This window comes from Branchiostoma lanceolatum, chromosome 14 (assembly GCF_035083965.1).
Source record: "Branchiostoma lanceolatum isolate klBraLanc5 chromosome 14, klBraLanc5.hap2, whole genome shotgun sequence".
Taxonomy (NCBI): domain Eukaryota; kingdom Metazoa; phylum Chordata; class Leptocardii; order Amphioxiformes; family Branchiostomatidae; genus Branchiostoma; species Branchiostoma lanceolatum.
This window is the reverse complement of record NC_089735.1, coordinates 14,246,706-14,267,390: the sequence shown is the minus strand read 5'-3', so window position 1 is coordinate 14,267,390 and position 20,685 is coordinate 14,246,706. Positions and strand designations below refer to the sequence as shown.

Below are 20,685 nucleotides of genomic sequence, written 5' to 3'. Positions count from 1 at the left end.
TATAGCGCCATTGAAATTTTAATTTGATCTCTTTACGATTAGATTACATAAATATAATGTAGTTCTTGACAGTCCTTCAAGATCCTTCAAACCAAGGACATTATATGTGTTCAAACGGGACGATAGGCCGAAGATCTTGTGTTCGAGGATCTTTTAAGACTTCTAAGAGTTTACTTATGTATGTAAGAGTTTACCTACACCAAGGAGGTTACCTGGAACGACTTGAAGGGTAGCTATTAAATGGGGGCATGTTGTGTACCGTTTTGGAGCAGATGATAATAACTGCAGTCTCCAAGTTCCTCGTGATCATCCGGCTTTCCTGGACAACGCCTGTACTGCCTAAGCGGTCTACTGAAACTGCCATTTATAGGGCTGATAGTGCAGGCAGAAGCAACTTGATATTATATTTCTTTGTACAGGAAGATTGAAATAATTTGCTAACTGCAAAATCAAATATGAAGAAAAATGAATCTTACTCTGCTACCTAAGAAAGAAATCCTGCTTTGATATATATGAGACATATTTCCTTTAAAATACTTTCCGCTATTATCAAAACATTCCCAATTGTATTGCCAGTACTTGCTGATTATAATGAGAAACACGCAGAAAACCTGACAGTCGAGAACACACTGGGTAGAAATCACCATGGATCAAAAGCGCCATGTAGCGGCAAAAAAATATTACTGCAGTACAATAGCTGACATTTTAGTGCAGTTCTTCAATGAACTGCTAGAGAACGCTGTTGATCCATGCACTTGACTTGAATGCCTGACTTTGGTATAAACTTTGCTCCGTGCATTCAATGATACACACAAGCCTAAATGTGGTCCACATGTTTAGGCGTGAGTGTCTGAAGATGTGGCAATTGTGATTTTGACTGTAAAAAAGTGTTCTATTCAAGCAGATGTTGGAAAGGAAGATGTCGCTATGATAATGTTTTCTTGTTGCCATCCTTTTTTTGTCACGCAACCCGCTTTGCGTGGAGTGTCACAGAATCTAGTTTGCAAGAATTCATGCATGAGGATGAAGGCAGTTTATAGAAGCCTACATTGTTGGTCGCCATAGCATTTTAGGTATCATGCATATAAACACAATTTCAGAGTTTTCCTAGTCTGTATAACGCAAACTCCAGCTGTCCGGGGATTTCTGTCTCTCTTGGGCAGCTATGCGGTTAACGTTACAGGGCGGCAAGGCGTTACATGAGCTTGATTGAATTCAGGCTAGAGTTTTCCCCACCAAAAAATAATGTATGTTACTTAAACTTTATGTTAAAGTGGAAATTCTCTATCCCAATAATTCTTTTAGACACATGTAAAAGTCGTCTTGAAGTTAAGTACGATTGATCAATCAATTAATCAATTGCAAATAACAGTAAGAAGTTAGATCATGCAAACAAGTCAATCTATCCATTATATTCCAAATTATAATGAGATAAATTAACAAATTACACAAAAAATAGAGTTTACCGACAGTCTTATAAAAAGGAAAAACAAACTCTCTTCAATCTCCTTGGCTTTATTCAAACTCCAGTTTCCCTAGTCTAACCCAAACCCAGAGCCTTTGCAAAAGCGCCACCTTCTTGACCTAATTCGAATCGTTCAACAGATCGCGTGCTCGCTACAGTCCCGTGTTGACATTCGAATCGCCCGACGTCGGAATCTGCGGCCAGCTTTACACCCAACCGAACCAAGATGGCGTCGCTGTCAACTTGAAAAACGTCTTGTTGCCAACCACAAGAAAAGTTTTGTTTTTCTACCTAACCGTGGAGTTATGTGTGCTTTTTGAGACACATGGCTGCTCGAAAATATCCGGAGGACACGTACAGCGGTCCTGAATCTGACGGGGAGTACAGCGGCTCGCAGAGCGATGCAGATTCTCTGTCGGCGTCGGAGTACTCCGAATCAGAGTACGCCCAGATTTTCTTGCTTTTGCAAATCTCCATATCTAGATGATCAAAGTTGTGCTGAAGATGATTTTGATATTTTACAGGTCCTCATATCCCGTATTTTAATGGTGCAAAGATTAATAGTTTCCATAACGACATACTAGTACCTCCCTGAGCAAGATGATCTTTCTTTCCATGTTGATCAAATTGTGTTTATGATTTTTTTCACGAAATAATCATACAAAATATATTACAGGTTTTTCCCTTAGTCTTAGTCTTAAGATCCTAAATTGACAATCAAGATGAAAAGTTCAAGGCCATGTATGTTACATTCTTACAGATAGCTCAATAGCCAGTGTTATCATTTATAAAACTAGAACTCCTGTCTGATGTGATGATCATAAAACTAAATGACTGTTGATTTTTCTCATGATAACTATAATGTACATCCAATTATGATTGATGGAAATCATACAATATCTATTATAGATTTGTTTCCTTAGCCTTTGTATTCCTATTGGGTATTCATCATTTGAATCCCTGATGGCTCTTCCAAAACACTGCCAATAGCAGGATAATTTACCTGTCCTGGTTACAAATGCTGCATTTTGTTTGACTTACAGTAACTAGTACAATTGTATTTGTGAAAATGTTGCAATGTTGTGTTTTACATGCACTGTACATGGTTATACCAATATGCGATGAACATCGGGGAAATACTGACATCATTTAGATATCTCTACCCCACAAAATACATATGCAACTGAAATTGTAGTAATAGTATACAGTCAAACCTGTATTAGCGGTCACCTTTGCATAGCGGCCACCTGCCCATAGTGGTCACTTTTTGTCGGTCCCTTGGATTTTTCCCATTGACATAAGCATTAAGAATTAGGCTATAGCGGCCACCTGTCCAACGCGGTCGCGGCCAGACGATTTTCGGTCCCGCGAGTACAGTAACACTGCCGATAACGGGCAATGTGCGCCGGTGGAAGCCGCATCGCGACCACACGCCGGGTTCAAAATCTTCATTTTTTTATGCAGTTATCAAGTTTATGTGAACTCAACTTGACAGGATAATAATGATAAAGAAAACAAGAATGTTTTATCTTTGTTAGATTATCCATGGTTTGACGCGAACTGAAGTATTTCTTCACATGGCTTGCGTTTGTACATCGTAGCATATTTGACTATTTCTGTGCATTTGGACTGGGCAAAAATTACGGTAGTTTTTGGAAAATACAGCCCGCACATGTATCTGATGCGCTAAGTTCGCGAATTGTTTCAATATCGGCCCAATATTTCCGTTTTCCCCGGGAATTCATCCGAAAATGTGCCCAAACACGATTTTCAAAATGGCGGAGCAGCATAAAGGTCATCGGAAGACACCACTGTTGCGGAGGTATAGTGTGTTAAATTTATTTTGCTGCAAACTATCACTGAGGATGATTACTTGACCAAAAGCCTCAAACTAAATATGGATAAGATTACTGTGATGTAAAATTTGGGCTGTTGCAATTTTCTTAACAGAAAAAAGCCCTCAAAAGAGCGACCTTCCTCTCATTACCCTATTAGCATAATGGTAGAAGCCGATCGTGACAAGCAAACAACAACAGACAAGGAAAATTGTCGCCACGATTTTATGTTTGAAAACGGTCGAGAACTAACTGTAAGTGGCAACTGAGCAACATATATTTTGTTCTTAACTAACTAGGTGGCATTTTGCTGCGAAGGACTTAGTGTCATATGAATAGAACTCGTTGGTGACGCGTGTGCCGGCAGTGAAGCAGTCGCGAATGATCAAGAGTAGAGTATGGCGATGCTGGTCTGTTCAGACATGAAGCTCGAGTAAGCCATGGATTTTGGAGTTGGCAGTTACAATAATTCTTTTTTCAAGCCCATAATAGAAGTAAAAGAACAAGAATCGAATTTCTAAAATATGCCTTACCTATGTTAATGTTTACATGTGTACTGTACGGTGAATAAAAAAAAAAGGTATCTCAGTGGGTACTGAAAACATGTGTCACTCGTGGTCAATTAATCAACATTTTCTCCATAGCGGCCACCTGTCCTTAGCGGCCAGTTTTGGCCAGTCCCTTGAGTGACCGCTATAGACAGGTTTGACTGTACTATGTTTTATTATCATATTATTATCATATTGCAGCAATTGTGCAAAGTAAGGTTGATAATAATGATAAATATTTCCCCCACTTTTTCACAGCACTCTCCGAAATGCCCCGACCTGTACTGGACACACCACAGTGTCCACTGGGTGGGTCATAGGTACCCCGTGTGTGTGTGTGTTCTGTTTTAACTTTTATTTTTGTTCTGTTGTCAAAGTTGTCTAACTCAGTGACTAACACATAATTTTTCCCATGCTTTCCTGCTTTTTGGGTTGATACGTATTGTGTTATTGGAGTTATTGGAAGCAATATTTTGAGCTACTTTCATCTAGGCACCAGCTGCAGAAATATACTTATTGATATGCATCTGCAATGTTTCTACTTCTAATACAATTTTTTGCTAACGTTGTTTAAGATTATAATGAAAGCTCATCTGTGTTGGTAGTAATCATAATACAATGCTAAACTTTCTTCCAACCTTAGTGTTGGAAGAAAGTTTAGCATTGTATTATGTTGTTGAAGATTTTGTTGCTGAAGCCTTAACATATATATTTCTTCCTTTTTGTGCCTAATGCTAAGTTCAGTATGCATCTCTCCATTGTTGATGTGCCCAACGACTGTCCGTTGTGGTATTCACATGCACACATTCTTTTGATTCTGCTCTTTGGTGTCCTGTGTGGCTGAGCTATTGCTACCTGTAAGAAGACAGAAAGGTTATTTGAAAACAAATATGATATGAAGGCAGGTGTATGCTAAATTAGTATCATTAGCACTAGCAAATCTTATGAATCAGGATAAAAATAGAGGCTGGTAAAAAATACTATTGTAGGCAACTCTATTGTTCAAGATTACCTGAATTACTAAGTACAATCCTGTTCATTGTTTATGAAGACTTGACTATCTTTAAAAGTATTGATTGTAATGTTGATGTTTGTTGATTCATCATATACAGATAATAATTGTCCTATCCCTTTGAACACCAGCAGGTTGACAATTGTTTACAAATTACCTGTTACCAAAAGTTTGTGATATCTATGTATAACATTATCTGCAGTACATAGTGTAGATATTTGTAGCTAGTGTTCAGGGGTGCCATATAATTTTTTTATATGATCCTTTTGGAATAAATACAAATTTTACGGAATTCATACGATCGATTACTAAGAAACATACGATCCTTACGGAATTCATACGATCCACCACTAAGAAATATACAATCCTTACGGAATTCATCCAATACTAAGAAACATATGAGTTTTACGGAATATGACCCTTACTAATTTGTTGCACGAGCACATATGGTCAAGTGACATGAGCGGCAACATCAATATGGCAACCTCGGGACTTCCATTTCTTCCTACGATATCTTAACTTTCTTGAATTCTGTAAAACTTGTATGAATTCCGTAAGGGTTGTATGTTTCTAAGTATTACTATTGGATCGTACGGAAAAACTACATGGATTCTGTGAGAATTGTATGTTTGAAAGTAGTGGATTGTTTGAATTCTGTAAGATTCGTATGTATTCTGTAAGGATCATGATGTTTTCTTGTTTGATGGGAATACACAGTACCAGTACATGTAGTTATCAGCAGAAGTGGTGACAAACTCAAAACAGAAGTAGCTTAAAGAGATTTGGAGTGTGTTTGGTTCCCACACAAGGCCTTCAGGAAACTACCGGAGGGTCGGAGTTCAAGAGCCTGTTTACCCGCGCCGCGTTCCCTAGCGACTCCTCGTAAATTTGTGCGTGATTTACACATCTACTCTTGACATTCTCCCGAAGGAGGGAAAACATACGTGTAAGGGTGTAGAGTGGGAGGGGTGCGGGTGGTTAGGAGTGTTTGCAGTTGCCGGGCCTTTTGAGCAGGTGACGCCACCATAACTGAGTTTTGATTGAGGTGCTTATTGACACAGGTGATAGGCACACAGTAATGCGTTACGCTTTGTTTGTGAACACCCAGGCGAACTCGCACCGATCAAGACACGTTAAATCCAAATACTAGCGATACACAAAACGTCCTCGTGATAATAACATGGCAGGACAATCCGAATAACCATTTCGTTAACCCTAAAACAAAATTCTCGTCTTTTTGTCCGTTACAATAATCTAGAATCAAAGTGGTTAAAGTATGAACATAATCTGCCGTAGTAGGGTTTTATCGACTTTGACTCAAGCGAAAGGATTTAGTATTTGATTAATCTGTTTATACAGATTGTGCCGCAGATGTTCGCATTAGAGGTTTAATGAAATATCCGTCTCAGATCTTGGCATTGAAGATATTTGGTGTCTCAGATTCCTTCTGTCCTGAATGGACATTCTTGCATCGTTTGGTAGAAGTACTTGCAGTAGCTGGAAATTTAATTATCGTCTTGTCAGAACTTAAGTCTCGGGATCTTTGAGTTGATAAAGTTTTAAGGTAGTCAAAATAACATACAAAATGTAAATGCCCATCCAACTCCCTTACCCATTATCCATTTTACTTGTAGTACATTATGGGTTGAACTGGCTATTAGGCCACAGCAATTTAGTTCATTGGTTAGAGTTTTTAAAGTTTTAAAAGTTAAAATTCAGCGAGAAGAAATACAAAAACAGAGAGATTTGAGGAAAACTTGAATCTGACTTTGTCCACTTACTTACACGTAAAGCTGTGTATACTAAGGACTCGGTTGTAGAATCTTTCCAGTTCAATTTGTTGATTGATTTGTAAATAGCTTTGTACACTCGGAAATAAACAAATTAAAGTAGTGGAAACTTTTGGTAGGTCTAGAATTATGAAGAAGTGATTGACATTTAGGATGGATTCAGATCTATATGTACATCAACCATGGGTATGCTTTTTTGCTATTGATTTTTTTGTTTAACTTGTCTAGTGTGTGAGCTTAAAAAAAACAAGCCCACCCCTTTTACCTCTTGACCTTTGACATCCAAGGTCATAATCTACGTAATACTATGTTGTATGATGCGTTTTAGTTTTTGATTTTTCCTGTTTTTTAATTCAAAATTTACATTTAAAGTATACCTATGACTTGTATACCTATGATTTCCTAATCTGTGAAGTGAAGGAACCTTTGCCTTGGCGGTAGAAGAAATAAAAAGTATGTATCTTACCGGAAAGAAGACAGTACTGTTAGGTGACTTTAAGCAGATCAAGGAGAGCCCTTAAGTTGACTGCACACCACAGCTCGCAACTCACTTGTCCATGGTTTTTCCTTCTCTCTCACCAGGTCCTATATATGTTACTGATTCTTAAAGGGGTGTAGTCCTGCAAAGTAATAATCACAATTAGTTGGGATATGCTGGAAATTCAAGAAAGATTTCATACTTTTGATTACGGTGCTTCAAAACTCAAATTGCCCCAAAATTATATGTCTAGATGAGGCAGAGAACTTATTGAACACTTGAACACTTGAAGTTGTATTGCACTGACTTCTATGGAATGATTCATGTGCTGCTGTTGAAAATTCAAATTCTGGCTGTGGACGTTAAAATTTCTCTTTGGCAAATTTTGCATTGAAATTTGTGTTTTTTCGTGTGGGCATGACCTAATTAAAATACACCATGGTGTATTTACCCTGGGCGCCAGACTAGTACTGGGTCGCTAGCAATTTGCTTCGGCGGCCCAAGAACAGTCTGCCCGCCTGGTCTTAATCAATGCTCCGGGGAGTTGTTACCCGTGGGAGTGAACCGCACCCCTTTTAGGTAGGGCCGGTCAACTCCCCGGCTAGAAATCCCCCGGTGCACTAATCAGGGTTCGGCGGGCTGGGGTCTCTGTGCCGCCGAAGGAACTGACTACAAGGTACCGGCTAAAGGGAACTGGCTAAAAGTCCCGATAAACAGTCTGGAACCCAGGGTATGGTGTATTCTGCATCACCTGATCTATCTGTCCCAGCCCTCCCGCAGTTTGGGCCGGTACCTCGGGTGATACAGAATGAAATTTTGTACACTGTGTTGTAATCTATATTGAAGTGTTTTCGTAAAGTGAAATGAGACAGGGAAATTTTGTCTGGCACTTGTTTTGCTGATTTTACCATATCTCAAACAAACACCATTAGGGGTGGCTAACACCAAGTGTTGCATCACATCACAATGGCATTGTTACAGTCTAAGGTACATTATGATCTCCTTAACCCTGACCCATGGCAGGTCATATATTTAACTTTCCTCTTTATAACACCGACTATTGTGTTTTGTCAGGATGATGTTGCTAAAAGTAGCTTGTTGGTTGTCCCACCAAGAGTAGCACCACTTCAACTTTCATTAAAATCCAATACGTCGCTATCTACTTACCCCTGTTTGAAATAGGGCTTAAAGTACCATCCAATCATGCCCTTAAATGTATAGTGATTGCTGTTTTTGCCCAGCTTAGCAATCCTTAATGGCACTTAAGCCCCCCGTCTTTGATGGGAGATAAGAAACTTGTTTTTTAAGGCTGGACTGCTTTATTAGCATCCTTGGTGGTTGGGAGAAAGTTTGTCGACAAGTTGGCAGAAGTGAGAGGGAGTGTAGTGTGTTGTTTTGTAGGGCTTTGTTTTTTGCATTCAGAGAAGAGAAATTGCGGGACTTCAAAAGGAAAGTTTCAAAAAAGCAATGCGTCGTCGAAAGGTCAGCGTCATGTACGGGAACAGCGGCCAGCCGCAACCAGGGCGAAGGATGTCGCTACAGGAACCGATATACTTCCCGCGGCTAGCCAACAACGCTGTCGTACGGCGCGTCAGTTTGGCCGGTCGTAGACCCAGCCTTCCGAGCGTGATTCGTGAAAGCAGCGCCGAGAGTCTTTTCCATGAGGGCAGCCTATGTAGCGTAGAAAGTAGCTGGAAGGAAAGTTCAGCAAGCTCACACAGAGCGAGTGTAGTGAGTCTGGATGGTGCTAACAGTGTGTCTGTCTCTACTTGCAGTAGTCTACCCCCAGTATGGGCGGACAAGGTGCAGCCAGACGGATCTCTATTCTACTTAGAGCAGTACAGCGGCGGCAAGGAGCTCAATGGAGAGGTACAGTCTCCGCCCAATGGGAAAGCACCTAACGGCCACGTACAACCGGAAAAGAAGGAAACCACGAAGGAAAGCGGCATCAGCCGCATACGCGGACTGATTAAAAAGCGGACAGGAAAGAACAAGGACAGCACGGACAGCGGGCAGTCCAAGATGAACAGCACAGCGCTGTACGAAGTCAGGTTGAAGGTCGACCCGACCAAACTGCAGAAGGAAGCGACGCTAGAAACGCTGCTTGGGATCGTTCCGAAACCGATCGTAAGAAACGCCGGTGACGCCACACCCGTGAACTCCCGTATGAAGCAGATTCTCCTACAGACCATTCTACCCGACGGTCCGGCTATTAAAGCCACCCAGCTGAGAATAGGTAAGGACTGTTTTCACATGGCTATCCAATTATCTCTTATCTATCATTTAGCATATATGTTTTACATGGTTTATGGTTGCTAGGTTTGTGTGCTATCTCTGTTGTGACTGTCTTGTAAATGGCCACTAGGGACATGTGCAGAGGGATCTGTTGTTGATTAGTGGATAAAGGTAGCAAAGTCCGGCTTAGTATAGTTATTGGATAGTTTGTTACAAACATGTCAAACACTTTCTAGCTACATGTACATTGTATGTTAACCTTTACATACAAAATTTGGCGATCTAAGTTTTATACATTTTGTCTGTTTAACAAACTTCTCTGTTCCAAAATTCATAAAAGAATTAACTGCATACCTTTTTGTTCTTCAATGTGCAAATGAATTTGAGTTTCATCATGCTTGAAAAATCATGAACAGCATTACATGTATGTTTGAAAAAACTTTGGTAAAAGAAAAAGATGTTTGAAAAAACTGTTGGACTGACTAGACCAAGATCTAGAGGGGATCATCTTGTGTCATTTCTTCCCAACCACAAGAGCTAGTATGTACCAACCAAAAATGACCATAGGAAGTCCAGCTGCAGTGCTAAAGAAAGCTGATAGGGAGCCCAAAATCTATTCATTTTGTGGTCTTATTAAGGCCTACCCACATATCAAATATCAAGATAATCCATCCCAGTATTCTCGAGTTATCGTGTTGACAGAAACACAGATAGACAGACACGTTGACCTACAAATGCTACTGAAAACATAACCTTCTTGGCAAAGATAATCAATGGAAAAAGCAGAAACATGTGATCTAAGCAGCACTGCAAACCCTTGTCATTTGCTTCAATCGTCTAGCTTCAACCAACTAGCAAGGCAGCAGCTGAGTGTGACGTCATGTACAAACCATTGTTCTACTGACCTTGTAATGTTTGTGTTTACTGTCTTCTTGTCCATAGGTGACTGTCTGGTAGCCGTGAACGACTTCAACGTTAACATGGACAACATCAACCAGCTTCTGTCTGCCATTGTCACACCTATGGAGGTAAATGTAAACCTTTGTTATATCCTGCTAGTCAACTGTTTTGTTTGTGCCTTTATTTAGACTCGAAAAATGCTCCATTCGGCCATCAGGGCCGCTTTTCATAGAGGCGGAGATGAGGGCATGTCAAGGGGTCAACATAACAATATATATATAATGCTCGGTCAACCAAGGTCAAAATCATATCAATGATACAAAGAATAGATAAATAATGAATAAATAATAGTAGCAAATGATAATTCCTCAAGTCATTATGTCCATAACCGTTCGATAATCGTCAGTTACTGTGGCGATAGTCTTTTAAAGGTTGTAAAAGTTGCTGCCCTAGCGTCCTGCGGTATTGAGTTCTAGACAAGCGAACCAGAGTGGGCTATAGGGACCTACATGCACATGTAAAATTTTACAGTTTCTGTAACAATAGACCAATCATACGGCCTCACCTACCTCAGTTAAATATAAAGATGCAAAGCAAAATGTGGGAATTTAAGACTTTGACTAATCTGCAGCCACTCTCATTGGCTGAACTTAATTTGGAAGGATTTGGTCAATGAAAACAACAATCATTATAGTAGGTAGGATTGCAGTTTTTCATGTAACTGCAAGGGGGCTCTTAACAGCTGTCATTTGTCATGATGGTGCAGTTCACAAACTGAATGATAGGGAGCATTGCTGCACTGTCTCACAAAGAGGAGGGAGGCAACTTCATACATATGAGCACTAGAAGTAGTACATGAAGTTACTAAAAAAAGTGGAATCATCAAATCCTGGGGAAAAGTTAAGCACAGTCATGTAGTGCATTACAAAAACAAATACAGACTGAGCAATTTGTCACTACTGCAAGTCGCAAAATTTGGTATGCAATTTGGCAACTTCCATTAAGGGAGGCCCTCACAAAATCCCCTTGGACAGACATCAGCAATGTTGTCTATGATGTTTACAGTAATTTTGATGACATCTTCGGAATCAGTATAAGATTAAATCATCTACCATGATTTTCTTTCATGTGTAACCAGGGCTGTCTACAGGACCCGTCCTGATGAGAATTGATTGATGAGAATGTATCTTCGTAAGCTTAAAATGACCAGTTCAACGACAAAAATTTAAAACATCGGCTCGCAAACAATGAGTGGGACAGAAAAAAATTTAAAGCTAGAGACAGCCCTGTGTGTAACTGAAATTAGACTTAACAGTACTGTTTTAAAACTACCAGAAATGCCAAATGTAAAAAGATATATATATTTTACTATATATATTTAACTAAAAAAGCTAGATTTGCTGCTGTATATATTAAATACATATTGTACATTTGAAATAGTTTGTCCAGTGCATGCATGAAAAAAGGTGACAAAAGCTTTTCATACCCTTTCAAATTGTTGTCTCCAGAGACACTTCATTTGATAGAAACCAATGTCCATAAGGATGATCTGAACTTTTCTGAAGTATCAAACAGTTAAAACAGGGAACAAAAATTCTTTGCTACTTTTTTTTCTGAACAAAATAAATACTGGTGGATAGGACAAACCTTCCTAGTTTGTCTGCTCTTTCCGGATACCACTCTACAATGTAAATCACTAGACAACTTTTTTAGGGCTCACCTTTTTAGCATCTAACAGCAAGGATTGTGACTTTGGAAAGTCTCCTCTTTCCCTTCCTCTATATATAGAGAGACATGTCCTAGTTCAGTCAGTCTGCCGATAGTCACAAAGACATTAGTCCGTAGCACGCGTCCTACAGTGTCGTGTTCCCGTGTGTCGTACCAGACATAACGCATATCGTTCTGCGACCAAGTTTGGATAAACATCCTGGCAACATGTCATGCTATGCACCGCAGGGGATGAAAGGATTCCGTTCTACATATGCACAACAAACAAAAATGTGCCCCAAACTACTCAGCTGTGTTTTCTCTACAAGTATGCCAACCTCACGTGAAAATTTCCATCCCCAGACAAGACAAGATATACGTACTTCTAAGTGACCCTACAAGATCATATGATCTAGTGCGAATGCTTTTTTAGCTTGAGGGTGAATAGCTTTTGTTTACAGTTAAGTTTATGGGAAGTTTTTTCCTGGCATGAAAAAAATGTTACAAAGGGGTAAGTCGATGCATGGGATTGGGATGACCCAAAGCGTAGCGGACGGCCGCCCACCGTCGGGCACCCATGCATGTCCTGAACAGTCACGCCTACGACTGCCTGTGATTTGCATGTATTACGACTCAAGTTTCCCCACACTGTCAGGCTGTAGAGAAGAGAGGTGTGTGTGTGCCCATCACACGTTGGCTATGCCAGGAATGGTCGAGAGAAAGGCATCGCTTTTCCTTAGCTAGGTTTGGGAAACAGTCCGAGAACATTGGTATAGAGAGAGAGAAAGAGAAAACATGGAGTGTGGTAGTCAGGAAAAGTCGCACGACCAAACCAACGGGTTGTATTTCCAGAAGCGGAAGAAGCCACAGGTAAGCCTTGTCACTGACCCATTGTTGAACTCAATTCTGTCATTTGTTTGGAATTTCCTATAACTATCACTTGTGTAGGGACTAAGGAAACTAATGGGAGTAAGAGTTAGTTCTGTTTTCATGCGGAAAATGAGAAAGCTTTAAAAGATGACACGGGCAGTTGCTTGTTGTGCCTCCCTTCCTTAGCTAAAGCCGCGGAGAGTTATCTCCTAAACCGAACACAAAGGACGTGCTTGACCCAATGAGTCGTTCGTGTTCACAGTCGAACAAGCAGATATTAGCCAGCCCACTCTACCCCACAGAGAGCAAATTTGCTGAATGGTCTATGTAGCCCCAGTCATTCAAAACAAGTGCCACTCTCCATTCAGTAGGTTGTTAGTGAGGGCTTGTTTGCAGCAGTGCTTCTGAGTTGTGCCATTGATTGAGTGTAATTGGCCACTGATTATGCCCCATTCAGCGCCTGTGTTACGGTGTAGGGTGCCCGACAGGTTGAACCAATGGCGGCATTGTTTGGAGAGAAAAGTGCACTTGTCGTCGCGACATCTGTCATTGTGCCGTACCGTGGGGTTGACGCCTAACAGGTGTCTCAATGTCAGCACGCACATGCATTGTTCCCGCTCACGAGAAATGTCAGGAATGTTAAAACAGTTAAATCTTTTTTCAAGTAAAACTTTAAAAAAGAGCAAATGGTTTCATCACATATATGTTAGGAGTTTGAAATTAGATTCTGTGAAAAATGACTGTCTAACCCACTTTTAAGCCATCAAGGCAACCCCAGTTGTAGGAGCGTAACTTCTTTTAGGGTTTCACTAACTTTTTTGAAGCTACCAATAATGGCATTTGCTTTTTAAACAATTACATTAGGCAGTATATAGTATGGACTTCTACTACATGTATACAGATATATGTAGCATCTTTCAAAGAATTATACTGTTTATAGGCATGCAACATAGACCATGGGTCTGTAATGTAAAACATACATACAAAGACTTATGACTACCAGAGTCAGAGACAAACATCCTGTGCCACAAAAAATTGCAATGGAAGACTGTATTTCTGTGAAAACGCACTCATTTTGGCTGAACACAACACAGCACACTCGCATTGCATATACATGCATTGTGTATTGTGAACACCCAACTTGAGTAAACCTGCCTTAGCTTACATGTATTGGTATATGATCTAGTCAAAGCCTGTTCATCATTTGGAGAAATACCACATTATCAGGATTATGACCTCAATGTCATTCCAAGGTTTCCTCGAGATTTAGTCAGAATAAACCTACATTGTATGAGGTACATTTGTACTAATGAAGACCTCCCTGTGACTTATTAAGACAATGATTACATATCCTGTGAGTGGTCTTTATTGACAAGTTTGACAGTTCTGTTGACAGTTAGTGACATCTTCCCATTTCCACAGGTCAAACTTACCATGGAGCCCGTGCCTGAGCCTTGGGAGCCGCCGGAGCCACCGCCGGCCGCAAAAGAACCCGCCAAACCCAGCGAACTGGTCAAACTCGTGAGCGGACAGGACCTCTCGACGTACGGTCACGTTCTGGAGAAGATCCCGCATATCGTGATGTACTTGACGATGGGTAGTGACTCCAACAACACACACAAGGAAGAGGTATGATCCACATCAGGAAAGCAATTTCTCTCTCTGCAAGTAGTAACTGTAGTGGCCTCGTGTTGGCATAACGGTTGCTTGGCCCAGAACCAAGAAGTCCTGGGTTCAAATCCTCTGGCATGTCAGCGATGTTGTTGTGCCCTTGGGAAAGGCACTTTACACGACTTTCCTCACTCCACCCAGATGTGAAAATTAGTACCTAGCTTCGGTTAGGGATGTCCCTCGGATAGTCCCGTGTTTGAAGAGAGCCACACCTTGAGCATGTTAAAGACCCACCACACTTAAAGAAAAGAGTAGAGGTCCTTCCCGGTGTGAGTTGATCAAACCTTATAGTCAGAATAGGCTACAGAGTCTTCAGCAAGTTGAAAATGGTAGCCTCAAAAACGATGAAGACGAACAGCTTTTCTAGAGTCTTAAACAGTCATTTTGATAAAGTTGTATCCGTGCCTGAGTGATGGGGTCTGTAACAATGAAAACAATCCCCGTGGCAGTCCACACTGCCTGCCCATTCTCTCCTTTGTTCAGACAGAGTGGCACGTAAACATGCTGCGGTCTCCGACAAAAAACATCACATCAAAGCGGCCTGGTGGAGCCTCTGCAAACATGGCATTTCTCACATTCTGTTGCCATGGCGACCATTGAGGACGGTCGACAATACTCTGTTTGTCACTTCGTCTCGTGATAACCACCCAGAACGTTCCGAGTCTTCACAAAGTTCTTCAATCCCCAAGACTTACATAGACTTAATTCTTCATTTGAGTTTTGGTGTCAGTTCTCATGACCGAGCTGTTTGTATGGAGTTTAAAAAGTGATTTCTAGAAATTTTCTCATTAAACAATCACAGCAATATAGTTGCTTGAAGAAAAATTTGATCTTAAGAGAATAGAGAGAGACCACCTTGTGTGCCATATGTGCATTGGCCTTTAGTACAAAATGATAAGTCCGGCAAACCTAGTACATTAAACCAAGATATTTAAGGAACTGTAGGTGCAGTTTTAGGTACAGTACTGTGATACCTAAATGTACCTACATGTACATCTTAAAACATTTTACAACCGTATAGTATTTTCTTGATAAACAGAACCTCTATAAAGAAAAACTTGTATAACATTGTAAATACAATGTTAAAAGGCAGTGTCAGAAAAAGAGCTGAAATTATATACATTTTGTACCTAAATAGTTTGCAGTATTCAGTCACTTTGCTTTGTCAGTCTGAGAAACCTAACCTTGTTGTCTGGAACTTTAGTTACAGTAATTGGAATACAATATACTGGCACCAAATACAAACAATTGTGAAGAAAAGTCAAGAGATAAAAGCATGAACAAATCTAGTGGATTACAAATGAACACTCAAGCAAGTTGTTGGAAAAACAGTGTCAACAGTTGGTAGTATTTTTTTCATGAAGTACAAATCAACAATTTAACAAACAAAAGAAAACAAAAATGGTGATGCACTCAAGTTGTAAGAGTCATGTTTCTGTCTCTATAATCAAATTTTGTCTGTCACAAAAGAGTAATCTTTACCTTTCTGTAAAGTAATAAGAAGCTGAAAAGAAATTCATCAGCATACTTGAAGAGTCAGCCTTTTCTTTGTGAACTCTTGTGTTTTGGTGTTTTTTCTTCCAAACTAAGTAGGTATTAGTATAGTACAGAAGAGCGTAACAGCTCAGTTTTTCGAACCACTAATTATGAAAACTTTCAGAGTCAGACGTTCTTTTTTGAATGTACATGTAAGTTGCTTCGTAAAAATCGTGTTGACAGCAAATAGACGTTTAAGTCTACACTTCTGCCATTTCGAGTGCCTTGAACAGATTTGTACAGGATTTTCGTCCTTGGTTCCTGTACTTTAATGCCTAATTTGTAGGATCCGTGCCCAGCTCTCTATGGCAAAGGATAATCTCCCTGGAGGAGTGTGCATTGTTTGGGGAACAGATTAAATAGTTTGAGTTTCGGCTGGCAACATATCCAGGATTTTCTGACCGGAGTTCTGCTTAATGCCTTGAACACACACTTGGGGTTACAGTCCCTACTACATTTCTTTACCGATTATCTCGAGCACTAAACAAGTATCTTCAGAGACAAATAGCATGGAACAGGGCAAATAGCTTGTTTTCATAACAGCTTATACAGAAAATTTGCGGACTCAAGTGTTTATGCCATTCCTATGAAGGGTCTAAATGTACAGCGCAAGCTGAGAAAGTCAATGATTCTGAATACATGGATTAAGGCGAGGTCCCATACACTGTACATGTCTGCAAACTGAAGGCATTCTTGGGATAGTGGTGCAAAATTCGGCTGTCTTCTTACAGCGAAAAGGCTGTCTTAGACAATGTGTGTGGTTAGTTTTGTCGCTGTTAGTCCTGTCACAGTCACATCAAAATTGTATTGCAATCTATATGTTTGAGTATGACAAAATAGTCATACTAAAACATTTTCACAATCATTGAGTACTTTGTATTTGGAATGGTCTGTCTATTTTTTTCTCACTGTTACATGTACATTTAGGTTTAGTGTCTTCATAGGATCTTATCCATGAAATTTTACTCAGTGCAGCCTGATGTGTTAACACGTGGTATATTTCCTCACATAAAATCATCTTTCACGTCATCTTGTCTATCACTTATTGCAAATATTCAACCGTTAGGGAAGCACAGAAGATCTGGCAAATTAGTTTTCTCCACTGTTTTTTGTTTTCTGTTTTTCCTGACTTACTGTCATTTTACTGACTTAGCCTGTCCATTCTCTGATAATTATGTTTAGCCATAAGTATGGCTAAACATATTGTTTTCTCTCATGTTTCTTCTCCTGTCAAATCTTCAAATCGATTCATCTCTGTCATTTTTTGACCAAATGACCTGAAATTTGGTACAGAGGTAATGCAGGCAAAAACCAAAGTACGTTCTTTTCCTTTTTTTGATATTGACCTTGAAAGTGATTTTATTGAGGTTTTTAGGCTATTTTTAGCATATCTTGGCCTCCTGCGCCCTGGTATTTCAACCGAATGACCTGAAATTTGCTGTATATGTGGCTTGAACAAATATTTAAAGGACTACATTCCCATTTTTGGCATACATATATTCAAAACGATTTATTTTGGGCTTTCTTGACAATATTTGCCACTTCTGTCACTTTCAATACTACATGTGACCTACAGGTCGTTGACCCCGAGTGCCTTGCACCTGGCGAAGCTGGAAGTTTGCTTACGAGGAGGAAAGACCGGACATAAACATTTAACGTGATTATCGGGAAAACACCATGTTCCCTTAAACTCAGTGGTTAAATTGCAGTTTAGGAAATTTTATAACAGAAAACAAGTTGAATCAATGATTTTGTGAATGTTTATTCTAGCATTAGTTATTCCAGATATTTTCAAACTCCAAATTCTTCAACACAACACGGGAGATCGTTTCTCCTCAGACTGGCGCGTACTAGTGACTATATTATGTGCCGGGAATGTTTATCTATCGCACGCCTTGGAAGGAAGTTCAACCATGATAAATGGTCGGCCGTTGCGAAAATTTGGAATCCCATGCTGTTGATTTTCGTGATTGAATCTGTAAGAAAATATATTTTTATGTCGTTCATGTTTTTGGGACGGACGCCGGGACGGGGTGAATTTTTTCTATCATAACATTTTCGTCCCGTTAGTAATGCAAATCGAATCGTGTTGCACAAGAGGCAAAACACTAAAAACGTGGGTCTTGTGGAGTGTTTTGGAGCGGGAAAATGCCGGATATTAGCGGTGCCGAACAGTGTACATCGTCGCGCGCGGGTGACGCTCCGTCAAAACAAATCCGCTGGTGGTCTAGCGCGGCCACCGAAAATAGGCAGAAACACACAGGAGGACTTAGCACCTTCGTTTATGAGGGAATTGTGAAAATCTTTTGTTACAAATTGTTCGAACATTGAAACATTTGGATAGATGGTTTGAAACTGTTCTAAATAAAGAGATTTTTGTGTAGTTACGTTCGAAATGTTTCCAACGTATGTGAAATAAGTTCAAACATGTTATAAGTTTCAATTCTAATTGTTTGAACACTTTAGAACTATTGTGACTTAGACATTCTTTTAATCAAAATAGTTCAAACGTATTACAAATATTATATTAAAACCCTCTCGGTGACTTTGAATTGACTCAAATATGTTGTTTTTGGTCATTTCCTTCGTCTCCTGTCAAATCTTCATATGTATACTATGGAAAACTTCATTCTTCCCTGGGGTTGATCTTTTTTAATTCAATTTTGAACTGGGTTGATTATGCGCAAGAGTGTAATTTTCAGCGGATATTTTTCGACTGGTTTACATGGAAATGGCACGGAATATCCCATTCTTGCAAGGGGAGGATTCTTTAATTATTTCTTTCAATTTTGAGCTGGAATGATTATGAAAAAGTCCATTTTTTTAGCAGAAGTGTATTTGTTAATCAATTAGTGGATATGGTTGTGGACTGGTCCATATTGTGTTGAGGTGCTACTGGAAGACTCAATTTTGGACTGGGGTGATTCATTTTTTTAGTGCAAGTATTTTAGAATGGTCCATTGTTATTTTGGGAGAGTCCATTTTTTTGCATGGCGAGGAGTATGGCTAAACATGCTGTATTTGCTCGCAAATGTTGCCTTTCTAGTTGATATCATCTTCCCATCTTTTCCGTTGCCTACCCCTCTTTAATTTCTTCCTCCCTGGATGGTTCCTTACATGATAGTCCCGATGACATGACACATGGCCGTTCCACTTCAGTTTTCTTTCTATCTATGTGACCAAACGTTGTAACAGGTGTGCTGTACTAACACAATGATAACTCACCTGTGTTTTGACAGGAGATCCTGTACAGCTACCCTGATGGTGAGGCCTCCGTAAGGTTAAAGAAGATCCGAGGCATGTTCATCACTATAGGAGACATCCTACAGAACGTCACAGGCACAAGTGTCAAGAGGTAATGTTGAATGATCGATCCCATAGCCCCACCCACCTCCCAAACAAAGGAGTGCAAAATAAAAGCAAAATATTCGATGGACATGCTGCCACTCTCTCATTGGTCGAACCACTAATTGTCATGCTATCATTGGTTGAACTGGTAATTGTGATTGACAGTCAGGATAGGTTGTTTGCACTCACATGACTATGATGTAAGAAATGTCTTCAATGCTGGATGGTTAAACCTGGAAGTTGACAGGAAAGATTTTGATTGGTTGAACTGCTAATTGCCATGGTATCATTGGTTGAACTGGTAATTGTGATAGACAGTCAGGATTGGGTGTTTGCACTCATATGACATGAAATGTCCGCCGTGCTTGATGGTTCAAGGTAGCAGAACACAGTTTTCGGCCTATGGGGGTTTCTTTAGTTAAGGACCACAAAGTGACCCACATCGACGTGGATAAAATCATACATGTAGTAGGGTACCCTACAAAATCACAACAAACGAATATGTTGAAGTCGAGGGTACGATCTACAAAATAACTGAAAACAAAAAAAAGTTGTGGTTTTAAAACAATTTGACCGCCACTTTGATATGGAGTCATGTGGGGTCATACGGAACTGCAGCCGACTCACCTCGGCAGGCAACTGCAAAGGTCACGCGCAATACGCTGAATGGGAAAACTTCACGATCTCACTTGTACCATCTAAAGGCCCACTTGTTATACTGCCATACAGTAAAGTTTGTGCCTCGCTGGCATTCACGTCAACGTTTTTACACACGGTTCAAGGTTTAGGCCGCACTATTTTCTTACCGCTACGTCACAGACTCCGGGGGTCGCGGCAAAATACTGTGTAGTACCTTAAACCAAGAAGTTGACAAAAAACATTGAATCGGAATGGCTATGTAATTACCATCTCATAATTGTGACATGATTAACATTCTAAATCATATGATATGTGATAGCATCATGTCAGAATTAGAAATACTGTTTAGAGTAGGGCAATTTTTAATGTTGTTCTCAAATGGTTATTTTCAGTTCGACTCTCGTTGTTGACAAACAACACATTCATATCGGGTACTGGAAGAAAGGTGAACACTTGCTGGTGTTGGGACTACCTGGGGACAAGGTCAAGGTCGAGCAGCTCAACCACATGGTCTCCGACGTCGTCCGTTTCCTGACTGTCATCTACGGCTCAGTAGAGAGGTAGGAAAAAGTTTTTTATAAAAAAAGAGCTTTTTGAAACATGCATTTTTGATATGACAGTCTCAAGTACCAGTCTCAAGTACCAACTCGA

The 20,685-nt window shown here is 40.0% G+C and overlaps 1 protein-coding gene across 3 annotated transcripts in view; it reads left to right on the top strand.

Annotated features, from left to right (window-relative positions):
- Positions 1-1,641: 1,641 nt before the first annotated feature.
- Positions 1,642-20,685, top strand: part of LOC136448161 (protein inturned-like) — a 30,758-nt gene continuing 11,714 nt past the window's right edge. Inside the window, exons 1-7 of one of the 3 annotated variants that reach the window (XM_066447334.1) lie at positions 1,642-1,906; positions 4,107-4,157; positions 8,904-9,364; positions 10,306-10,391; positions 14,263-14,469; positions 19,287-19,402; positions 20,427-20,594. In XM_066447334.1, coding sequence (XP_066303431.1) covers positions 1,791-1,906; positions 4,107-4,157; positions 8,904-9,364; positions 10,306-10,391; positions 14,263-14,469; positions 19,287-19,402; positions 20,427-20,594 — 1,205 coding nt within the window. In that variant the 5' untranslated portion in view covers positions 1,642-1,790. Of the gene's footprint in view, positions 1,907-4,106; positions 4,158-8,903; positions 9,365-10,305; positions 10,392-12,523; positions 12,841-14,262; positions 14,470-19,286; positions 19,403-20,426; positions 20,595-20,685 lie in introns of those variants that run through there. The other 2 variants (XM_066447335.1, XM_066447338.1) reach the window with 2 other exon arrangements.